At 48.6% G+C, this 10,718-nt stretch overlaps 1 protein-coding gene across 3 annotated transcripts; it reads right to left on the bottom strand.

Moving 5' to 3' along the window:
- Positions 1-3,314: 3,314 nt before the first annotated feature.
- Positions 3,315-10,493, bottom strand: LOC131419617 (sodium- and chloride-dependent GABA transporter 3-like). 3 transcript variants are annotated; one of them, XM_058564944.1, is made up of 4 exons: positions 10,137-10,493; positions 7,012-7,146; positions 6,747-6,887; positions 3,315-3,409 (listed from the first exon to the last, which is right to left on the bottom strand). In XM_058564944.1, the coding sequence occupies exons 1-4, from the start codon at positions 10,393-10,395 to the stop codon at positions 3,315-3,317; spliced, it is 630 nt and encodes a 209-aa protein (XP_058420927.1). In that variant the 5' UTR covers positions 10,396-10,493. The 3 variants fall into 3 exon arrangements, with proteins under 3 accessions (XP_058420927.1, XP_058420936.1, XP_058420916.1); XM_058564953.1 differs by lacking the exon at positions 3,315-3,409 and adding an exon at positions 4,520-4,579; XM_058564933.1 differs by lacking the exon at positions 3,315-3,409 and having other exon boundaries at positions 6,222-6,887.
- Positions 10,494-10,718: the final 225 nt, after the last annotated feature.

Below are 10,718 nucleotides of genomic sequence, written 5' to 3'. Positions count from 1 at the left end.
GGGCTGATCTCCTCACAAAAAAAAAACAAAAAAAAACACTAATATCTAGAAGGTATCAAGAAACTAATATCTAGAATGTACCAAGAATTCCTACCTATGAGAAAAGACAAACAATCCAAAGAGAAAAGGACACAGATGAGGAACCCAAACAGAGCAAAACACATGAAAAGATGCTCAACCTCACAAGTAATTAGAGGGATGCAAATGTAAAATAGTGGGATACAGTTTCATACCCATTACACTGGCAAAACTTAAAAACCCTGACCAGACCAAGTGCTGTCTAGAATATAGAGCAGCAGAAATTCTCACACATTCTTGTTCAGAGAGTAAATAAGAACAATCCTTTTAGAAAGCAATTTGACATTATCTGATAAAACTGATAATGCACGCACCCTACCATTCAGCAATTCCACTCTTTTTTTGTGTGTGTGAGGGAGATCAGCCCTGAGCTAACATCCCTGCCAATCTTCCTCTTTTTTTTTTTTTTTTTTGCTGAGGAAGACTGGCCCTGAGCTAACATTGTGCCCATCTTCCTCCACTTTACGTGGGACGCTGCCACAGCATGGCCTGACAAGCAGTGCGTCGGTGGGTGCCCGGGATCCGAACCCGGGCTGCCAGCAGTGGAGCGAGTGCACTTAACCACTATGCCATGGGGCCTGCCCTCAGCAATTCCATTCTTAAGTATACAACCTAGAAACCTTCATTCACTCACACAGAAAGGACATTCACCCAGTGTGCTTAATAACAGTGGGAAACAGGAGAGAGTCTAAATGCCCATCAAGAGGAGTTGGCTGATACAGTGTTGTCTATTTACACACTGAAATACTATACAGAAGGAACAAATAAATGAACCAAAGCTACGCATATCAACATGGAGACATCTCAAAACCAATGTTGAGCAAAGAAACAAAGTTGTAAAAAAATGAAAGTAATGGATACCATCAATATAAAACTTTACAACATGCAAGAAAGATCTGGGTGCTACTTGAGGACATCTATCTACACACACACTTACAGGGTCATGCATTGCTTAACGATGGGAATACATTCTGAGAAATGCGTCATTAGGTGATTCGTCATTGTGCAAATATCATAGAGTGCACTGAACGGTAACAAAATTTGCCACCCCAGAATGTGCCTATTTAACATGAGGGTGATTTTAGGCTGATTATTTTTAAGAAACAAAAGACTCAGAAAGTTTTCTTGTTACCTCCCTCTTAACTGCCTAAAAGAATTCAGATTTTAAAAAACCTGTCTTAGGGCCAGCCAGTGGCGTAGTGGTTAAGTTCGAGTGCCCTGCTTTGGTGGCCCAGGGTTCGCAGGTCCGGATCCTGGGCACAGACCTACTCACTGATCCTTAAGCCATGCTGAGGCGGCATCCCACACAGAAGAGCTACAACTCTACAACTGTGATACACAACTACGACTGGGGCTTTTGGGAGAAAAAAGAAAAAGAGGAAGATTGGCAGCAGATGTTAGCGCAGGGCCAATCTTCCTCAAAAAAAAAAATTCTTAAAAGAAAACCTGTCTCAGGAAGCGAGCTATCACCTTAGCATCATATGAACTTGGTAGTAGACAGGGAGGAACCTAGAAAAGCCTCTTTGTTGGGCCCCTCTGTGTTCTGTTTCTGTGTGGCCAAACACTTGTTTTCCAAACGTTTGCTCCTTTTCACCTACTTGTGAATTGCCTTCTTCCCTTTGAAGTCCCTGACTCTCCCCACCCCCAACACCTTCTTTTGTCTTTAGCTGAGGATATATTTAAGGCGAGGGCTTTGGCCATTTTGGTAGTTACCCACTTTTCCTGGTTTTCTCCCACTTATACATGGTATTAAACTTTTGTTTGTTTTTCTATCTGTCTCATGTCAATTTAATTCTTAGATCAGCCAAAAGAACCTAGAAGGGTAGAGGAAAATTTCTTCCTCCCCTACAGGACTTACACAGACCTAGATGGTATAGCCTACTGCACATGGGCTATATGGTACTAATCTTATGGGACCACTGTTGTATATGCCATCTGCATTGACCAAAACATCCTGATGTGCATGACTGAATATGCATATATTATACACATATATACTGTTATATCCATTATCAATGTATACATATAATAATGAATGTACTATATACATTAATGCATTATATATATTATATGTAATGTATTATAAATACTATATAATGTATTATATATATATATATAAAATGTGTGTGTATATATAGAGAGAGAATTATTTTATATATATCCAGTATAAACATGAGAATTATCAATCTAAATTCAGCACAACGGCCTCTAGAGAGAGAAGGAGAGGAATGGTATCTGGGAAAAGAATAAAAATCACTCATAAAACCACTGTCCCCTATACTAATGTTAACCAGCATTAGGGATTAGGGTACGGGATGTTCTTCAAGGAAGCCAGACTTTTCATATCGAAAAGGCTGAGAGCCTTTAGTCCAACCTTTGACCCACAGGGGAAACTTCTCTCCAACACCTGGAGCAAGGAAGCCTCCCACCTCTACAGAGAAGCTCCTAAGTCAGGGCCACTGTGTACAGTTATACAGGTTGGCACTGCACAATTCTGGAGTGCACATTTCACAATGCAAATGATGCCCCCTAGGGTTGTGCAGTGAACAACTTATACAACAATATGTGGCAGCCCTGTAACTCCTAGGTCATAGGCCCCTTTGGAACACTGATGAAAAATGCCATCTCTGGGAAAACGCCCATCCACACAATGGCTGCCCATGATGTCAGCGGATTCCCCAATGACGATCAGCAGCCTTACACTGGCCAAACACTTCCCAAGGTGGGTGATCACGACCCTCGGAGTGAGTCTAAGCTCTTCCTTAAGCACGTGTGAAACCTGCCTCTTTATAACCTCTATCCATTAAAGTTGATTTACTTCCCTTCTGCATGACACTTCAGCTACTGAAAGCAAGCTAACCTGTCCCCCCCGGGAGACTTCTGCCTTCCAGGCTAAATATACTTTTGACTTAGCTCATTGCAAACATGCCGTAGCTTCTCTTTTGTCAAAAATGAACTTTTAAACTGTCCATCATTTTACCAAGCACTTCTTGCCCTAACAAGCAACTAGGCATGCTGACATGTCATCAAAGAGTAAGAAAGCATTGTTCTCAGCAGCTCCTGTGGGAAACCTCTCAAGATTTCCACTGGCTTCCAAAGCAGTCAAAAGCCCACAGAAGCCAGGAAGTGAGAGGCCGGAGGAAGGAAGAGTCAGGCTTTTTCCAGGGGTGGGAGCAACGTTAACTGAGCAGAACCAGGACAGAGCCCCCGGCCAAGGGAGACAAGTCATTTTCCACTTACTCCCAAAACTCCATGACGGGAGAGGTGGCGCTCTGCAGGGACATGTGGCTGTGGTTGCTCACGCTCAGTTTCCGGAACTCCGTGCAATTCTCTACGGGGAGAACAAGACAAGAGATGACAAGATTAACCTCCGCGGGGCTGATCTTGGAAAACGTCAGAGCTGACGGTGCAACCAGGCCTTTCACCCAGCCACTCCGCGTCAACACGCCTCAAAGGGCCGTGGGGGGATCAGGGACTCCAAACAGTGTAAGAGAGGCTTGGCCTCATTCCAACAGGAGGACAAGTCTTGGGGGCAGGGCCTTCCTCTCTCGTTCCCACTCCACGTGCCCTGTCACTCTTTCCTCCCGCCTTGTTCCCGAATCTCCTTTCCTTTCCCACTTCCCCACCTAAGGCCTGCCTGTGGCATCCACCTGCCCCACTCAGCGGCCCCACAGGAACGGGGGAACTAAAGCAGTGGGTCAGTCACGGCATCCTTAGGGCAGTGATGCAGTCGAGACTCGGTTTTCCTTCACGTAAAAAGAGGCTGATCTCACAGCTGCCTCCTAAAGACGTGATGACTGGATGAAACAACGTGAGCCTGCATGTGTGAAGAAGCCCTCGTTTCCTCACCATTCCCTCGCTCCATCAATCAGTCCAAGGAAGGTCTACCAAATGTCTCATTTCACAAAACTTGATGACCAACCGAGATTTGAATCTCAAGTAAAAATATCCAAGTGTTCATCCTTTAAGGCTCAGATCAACCCATTAGTCCCTCCCTCCTCCAGGAAGCCTTCCCGATCTCCCTCCCTTGAATTCTAAGAATGTTAGAATTTAAAGGTCCTCCAAAGGACCACTTTCTCCAACTCCCCTTATTTTGAAGAGGAAGAATCTAAGGTTCAGAAATAGTCAAGTGGCCTCCATCCACACCCTCTCCCTCCTCTACAAGTCACCAGCCAGTTAGGGGCAGAACTGGGAATCAACCCCAGCCAAGTCTCCATCTCCTTTGCCATGGTTATTGTCCAGCACTGTCAGCCCAGGGGACCCGTGCCTCTTTACAGCACCCCTCTGTTTACAGCGCTCCCCGTGGGCCAGGCCTCCTGCACCCATTCACTTCTGAGCGGCTGCTCCCAGCACGGTGGCCAGCACGGAGCCCGTGTTCAGCCTCACCCTGCCATCTCTCTCTTCTCACGTGTGTACGAACCCTCTAAACCACACCTGTGATCTCTGGAGCAGGAAGCACCTCCTGTACGTGATGTTTCACCCATCTCAAGTGTTCATATGCCTTTAGAGAGAGGGGAGCACAAATCAGCGGAAGAAAGGTTTGCAGTTGGCTGGGGACAGTCCCCCCGACGGTCTGCCTCCTTCCCACTCCTCCGGGCAAGTGCGAACCACACTCTGGAAGCAGGTGGTCTGTGGGGCCCCCAGTTCTGACAGGAGTCTGGAAACCTGACATTACAGGCAGAACGTCGGAGGTGCCCTTGTGCCTTTTTCTGGGGAGAAGAGCCCTCAGCATTGATCAGATTCTCTCAAATAGTGTTTCTCAAATGTTTTTTCTACAGTAAAAAAATTTCTCAGACACCCAAGGTTGACAAGGTATTTTTATTAAAATGATATTTAATCACGTACGAATAAACCATGAGTTATAAAGTCTTTGTGACTGTAGTAGTCACATAACTATAAAACCAGAATTAAATCTACAAATTAAATATCGACTAATCTATGGACCCAATACAATTCAAACTGACAGCATAAAATGGATGGGAAAGATAATGTCAGTCTGCGAAATTAGGTGGACGGAGCTGCTGGGTGGGGCAGGGTCAGTGAGTTCAGCTTGCCTGAACTTCCACGGGCTGTTTGAGGCTCAATCCCACCAACTGTTCTCTGTTCACACTGTTGCGAAACCTTCATTGCTACGGTTTGCTGCGTTCTCAACCGGACCTCACTTGGTACGAATGTATCATTTATGAATTAAATCTCTCCACTTTTTCCCTGGGCTGCCATCATCCTATTTACTAAGGACACACCTTTAACTGTAACCATGCACAAAGTCAGGCACTGAAATCTCCTGACTGTCCTCAGTTAGAAGGTGGCTGTGCAGACAATCCAGAACGTGTGCATGTTTTTACAGCAGCCTCAAAATAAACACACAAATTATCATGGACGACTCACAGGCCTCCAAGAATATGTCCTTCAATTTCCGTTTAATAAACATGTCTATGAGATCCCCAGCCAAAGAAAGGTTAAGAGACAGGCCCTAAAGAGAGACAGCGAGACTTCCACAAAATGTGACGGGTGGGGGAGCAGGGCAAAGTCAGGCAGGGCTGGAGGCTAGTTCACAGCACTCTCTAGGCCTAATGCCTGCTGTCCCTTCTGCTAGTGACCAACATCCTACCCAGTCTTACTGTAGCTCAGCGTTCAGGATGACAGGTCACTTCCAGGGACAACCTAACCACAGATTACAACATGGATGGTAAATAGCTTAAAGCATGTGTGCCAGTCCCCATCGAAAGGCAGTGGATGCCTACAGCACTGCTGAGAAGGGTTCTAAGGCCAAGACCAGACTCAAAAGGACCGAGTGCTACAATCGACTAGTGATGTCTGCTCTGAGCACAGAGCATAGTGTAGATGGGGTTGGCACATATTTGTCTTCCCTAGATCATAAGACTCAACCCTGATAGGATGACAAATTGAAAAGCAAACAGTACACAGAATCAGAAGTAATCTAAAAAGTTATCCATTCAAGGAGGTGGGGTGGGGGTGGTGAATTCAAATATCTACCTGGGTTGGACAGGTAAAGTTAATGAGCAAAGTGATGTGGGTGGGGACTGTGGTCAATTTGAGGATAGATGCCTCATCCAAAGGCAACAGCCACTTCTCAGCTGCAGCAATTGCTGTCAAGCAAGAACGTGGGAACGTGGGTCTGGTGTTGCCAGATATTTTTAACTTTTCAAGAGAAGCTAGAAGTCTGGATTTTCACGTAGTCTTCTGGTTTTTCAATTTTGGCAACCAAATACATTTTTGAAATTTGCTGGTCACTGATCTAAAGCCTAATTGGCCAATAGGCCCCCTGTCTGTGACCCTTGACCTAGTCTAACCCCTTCATCTCAGAGGAAAACCTGACACTAGAGAGGTAGGGCTGGAACTGGAGCCGGACCTCTCACACCTCCACTCTGCCCCCAAAGGGCTCAGCCTCCATATTTGGCAAAGCGAGGAAAGAGCATCACCATTCTTCCACTCATGCCAATTCGTGGGCCAGGGCTCAGCTCAGGCTTCAGGGCTGCCACCCACAGAATGTACGCAGACCCAGTGCAGAGCCGATCTCCAGTTTCAGCGGAATCTGGACTCATGGCGAGAGGCCAGAGGCCGGGACTGGCCTCCAGGACGAGGACACACCCCCAAGGCCAGGCCCCCAGCAGGACCAGCAGAGACACCCTCCCTGGGGGCCATACCTGTGTTCCACTCGTGCCCACAGGTGGCCCAGGGGAGCTCGGTGGTGAAGCAATTGCTCAGGTAGAAAATGGCCCACGCCAGGATAATGATGTAGTACACGTTTAGATGGGCCTCGATCACCTGTGTCGCGTAGCCAATGCCTGAAAGAGCAAAGGAAGGGAGCGATTTGAGTCTCTCTCCACCTCGTTAAAACAGTCTCAGCAACTCTTCACAGCCTGACATCACCTGGGCATCATTTTATTTTCCAATTAACTCAACACTCACCTTCAAATAAAGGGCAAGCTTTTCTCCAACATGTAATGCCACCTTCACTCGTGAACTGTCCCAGAGCCGTTTCCAGGAAAAAAACAGGAATTCCACAGCAAACAAAAAACACCACGTAGGGAATCAGGAACGCCCCTGAAAGGATGCAGAATAAAGGAAGTAGGTTAAAATTGCCCCCACCACTTCACGTTCAGCACAAGAAATCTTTAATAAGCACCCACTACAGGCAAGACATAACGTCCCCTGAGCGTGTGTTCAAGTTCGCACTATGAGGGCCGGAGTCAGCCCCCACAGCCCTGGGGTTGTGCTCTCCGCCGCCTACTACGCCTTGAGTAAGTCTACCTCATATCTCCCAGCCTCCACGTCTTCATCTGTAAAATGGGGCTTTAAGACTTAATATCTGCACCACTTACGTCATAGAATCGTTGAGACGCAGCTAAGATGATAATGTAAAATAAAGTGTTTTATTTGCCTGATTCTTTTATTTACACATGTCGCCCCACACACAGGTCAAATCCACTCCCTCCCTGAATGCTGCATCCTCCTTTTTTATTCTAAAGCAACTTCAACAGGCCAGGTGAGGGGAACCTCTTCTTCATGTTTACTTTGGAAGTGAACTGCAAAATATCTTTTTCATAAAGAAAAGCATTCTTAAGGAGATATGCAATGAGCAGTATCCGGCCCCGATACAACGAGCCTCAGATATGGAGTTGAGTTATAAGGAGTTTGCAGCAAGAATCTGTCCAGAAAGGCTAGCTTTGAATCAATCTGAAAAAAGAGCATCGCAAGCTTTAGTGCTCCTATCTTGAAATACAATCCATTGCCTAGGCCTTTCTGTGAAACAAATTAAATAACTGAGGTGAACATGAGCTATTACAACCAGAAAGGAATTTTTCCAAACCCCTCCTTCTCTCTCCCATCTAATAACAAAGCATGGAAACACAGGCTCTTCCTTGCCAGCTGATCTCACAAATGAAGGCTTAACTGAAATTGCTTTTTGCTAAATGAAGTCTCTTACCCGCAGGATTAATAGCAACAATTTTGATCAATCCTGATAGCAGGACCATATCTACCAGGTTTCGAAAGTCTGTTAGCTTACCTGGGCCAGAGACTACTTTTAAAGTTTCATCTTGGGAAAGAAAGACTTTAAACTATTGTTGGGATCTATGAGTAGAGCTGTATAGATATTTTTTTTAAAGTAAACAGTCGATAAGCAGATATCCCAACTACATTAGAAGGCAAAAAGTGTGTGAAAGGGGATAAGAGGGTCTGTGTGCTGAATCTAAATCTAAGTGATTAAAACAAGCCACAGCAGGATCTCTAATATGTTGTAATTTACCTGCGAATCCTTTAGTACATAACAGATGACACTTCCTGAAAGCCTTTTGGCCTGTGTATTCAAAGCCAGCAATCCTAAAGATAACTAGCTCAAGTCAACCAGGAAATCTGTGTACCCAATGGAGACTCTTGGCAAGTTCGAGTAAGAAAGAAAAAAAGAATGACTCATTTTTAAACTTTACTCACTCCAACCATTTTTTTTAAATCTGTGGCAGAATTTGTAATTAACCCAACTTACTGTGTTTTTTGCTTTTAGGAATGCTTTTTGTTTTGGCATAACAATTTCCCGGATAAAAAAAGATCTTAAAACAATTTTTGCCAGGGACTACCCTAAAGGGTTTCCACAGGTTTCTAAGCAGACACGGCTGCTTATAAAGGCTGAATCTGCAAAGAGAGGCGGGATTCGCAGCCAAGGGCACAGGGCATGTCTGGGGTCTCCGAGTCCACTCCCTCTCTCCCCCTTGCCAAACCACCAACATCGGTGGCCACTTCATTACCAGTGCAGAGCAGGCTTGGAGCAGCCTGTGCCTTCAGGATGAATGTCTCCAAAGAAATGGCCTGGGCCAAGCAGTACTATTCTCGCTCTCGCTGCAGCTGCTCGCACAGGAAGTCCTGCTCTACACAGGCTAACAGCATGGGCCCTGCCAGCCAACTTCTGAGCCACCTTCACTGGGGTCTGGGGATCTGCTGGAGGCGCAGGGGCACAGCAAAGGGAGGGAGGAATACATAGAAAAGGCTTTTTCTTGGAGAAACCGTGCCACCCAAGAAGGTTTGACAAGGTCCCTTGCCCTGGACCCACTGGCTGTCTTGCTGACGACAACAGGCGGGGGCTCCTGAAGTCTGGAGCGCCTTCCTTGAGCTGGGAGATCTGAGGATTCACTGCTGCATCTCCACCAAACTGACTTGGACATGTGGTCACTAGACATGACTCTCTCATCACCTTTCTTTCCCTGTCGTCGTCCACCCCGCCCCCAATCTCTGAGCATTTCCTAAACATTAAATCAGTGTTGTTGCTATTCGTTGTGGGTGACTGAGACCAGTAAAAAAAAACTGCTGGGGGCCATTCTTCCACCGGAGAGACCCGAAAAGAGGCCCTAGAAGGGGCCTTAAGAGCAAACGAAAGCCTGGGCAGGAAATCCAGGCCTCACCTAAAAGTTCTCCCTGTTGTCGGTCCAATCTCAGTTTAAAACAAGGCCTTTGGTGTCAGAATCTCATCTTTATCACTCATTAAGTGAGTGGCTTCTCTGACCCTTAGTGTCCTCATCTGCAAAATGGGTATAGCGCTACCTACAAAGATGACTGTAAGGATGAAATGAGATGACGCAGGTAAAGCTTAGTACCCACCCTGGCATTTCAGCAAGTGCTCAAAACCCGAGCTTACTCAGATCATTATCCGAGTCCCCTTCCCCGATGCCGGTCTCTAGCTGGGAAAGCTAAGGCTGAAAGGGGCTGTCTCCTGCCCTGTTTCAAACAGCAGTGCAGCTACCACAAGCAAGGGCTCCTTGTCTCGGTCTGCACCTCACGCTGGGGCACAATGCACCTGGTGGGCAAGTCCCCGCGTGCCAGCAGGCGGCACAGTCAGGTGCGAAGCGACAAGTGCACATGCGCACTGGGAAGGCGCGCCTGGCCCCGGGTCAGCTCACGCGCCGGTGGCCTGGGGCGGGCAGTCTCCCGAGGGTCCCGCTACACGCAGGCGCGGGAGGGGCCTGGCGCACACCCCCTCGCTCCCCGCCCCCACCAGGCTGGTCGCGCCTCCCTCCGCTGCCCCCAGTGCCGCGTGCCCTCACCTCCTCCGTTCTTGTAGCACAGGTAGGGGAAGCGCCAGACGTTGCCAAGCCCCACGATCTCCCCGGCCATGCTCAGCACGAACTCCACCTTGCTGTTCCAGTGGCCGCGCTCGTGGACAGCCTGGTCGCGCTTGTCGCGCGGGTCGCGCGCGGGCGCCGCACCCCCGCTGCCGCCGGCGCCGCCAGCCGCTGCCTCGGACAGCCGCGCCTCCTCCGCAGCCTTCCCGGTGCCCAGAGGCAGCGCCTTCTCCGCCGTCATGGCCGCGCCGCCTGCCTCGCGCGCCGGCCCGGCTCTGCGCCGCCGCCCCGGGCGGGCTGGCTTTTCAGGAGGCGCGAGCGGGCGGGAGGGGGAGGCGGGGGTGGAGCTGAGGGGCCGGGCCGGGCCGGGCCGGGCGGGCGCGGGGACGGGGACTGGGGCGCGGCGCGGCGGCCCCGCCCTCAGGGCGCCCACGCCGCCGCGGCCCACCTTGCGCGCGCCGAGCACCTTGCGCGCGCCGAGCACCTTGCGCGCGCCGAGCACCTTGCGCGCCCTTCCTTCCGCCGGCCTCTTAGCGCAAGAGTGGAAGCGCCCATTCAGGCCTA

The sequence above is a fragment of the Diceros bicornis genome, chromosome 2 (genome assembly GCF_020826845.1).
Source record: "Diceros bicornis minor isolate mBicDic1 chromosome 2, mDicBic1.mat.cur, whole genome shotgun sequence".
In the NCBI taxonomy this organism is placed as follows: domain Eukaryota; kingdom Metazoa; phylum Chordata; class Mammalia; order Perissodactyla; family Rhinocerotidae; genus Diceros; species Diceros bicornis.
Note: the sequence above shows the minus strand (reverse complement) of the source record. Positions and strands in the feature narration are given on the sequence as shown.

Excerpts from the sequence above, each read along its gene's own strand:
- LOC131419617 (XM_058564933.1), bottom strand. The coding sequence starts at position 10,395 with ATGACGGCGGAGAAGGCGCTGCCTCTGGGCACCGGGAAGGCTGCGGAG. Across the intron at positions 7,147-10,136 it reads GTGCTACAAGAACGGAGGAG|GGGCGTTCCTGATTCCCTAC; the intron begins GTGAGGGCACGC and ends GCATCCTTTCAG. Across the intron at positions 6,888-7,011 it reads AGCTTGCCCTTTATTTGAAG|GCATTGGCTACGCGACACAG; the intron begins GTGAGTGTTGAG and ends TTGCTCTTTCAG.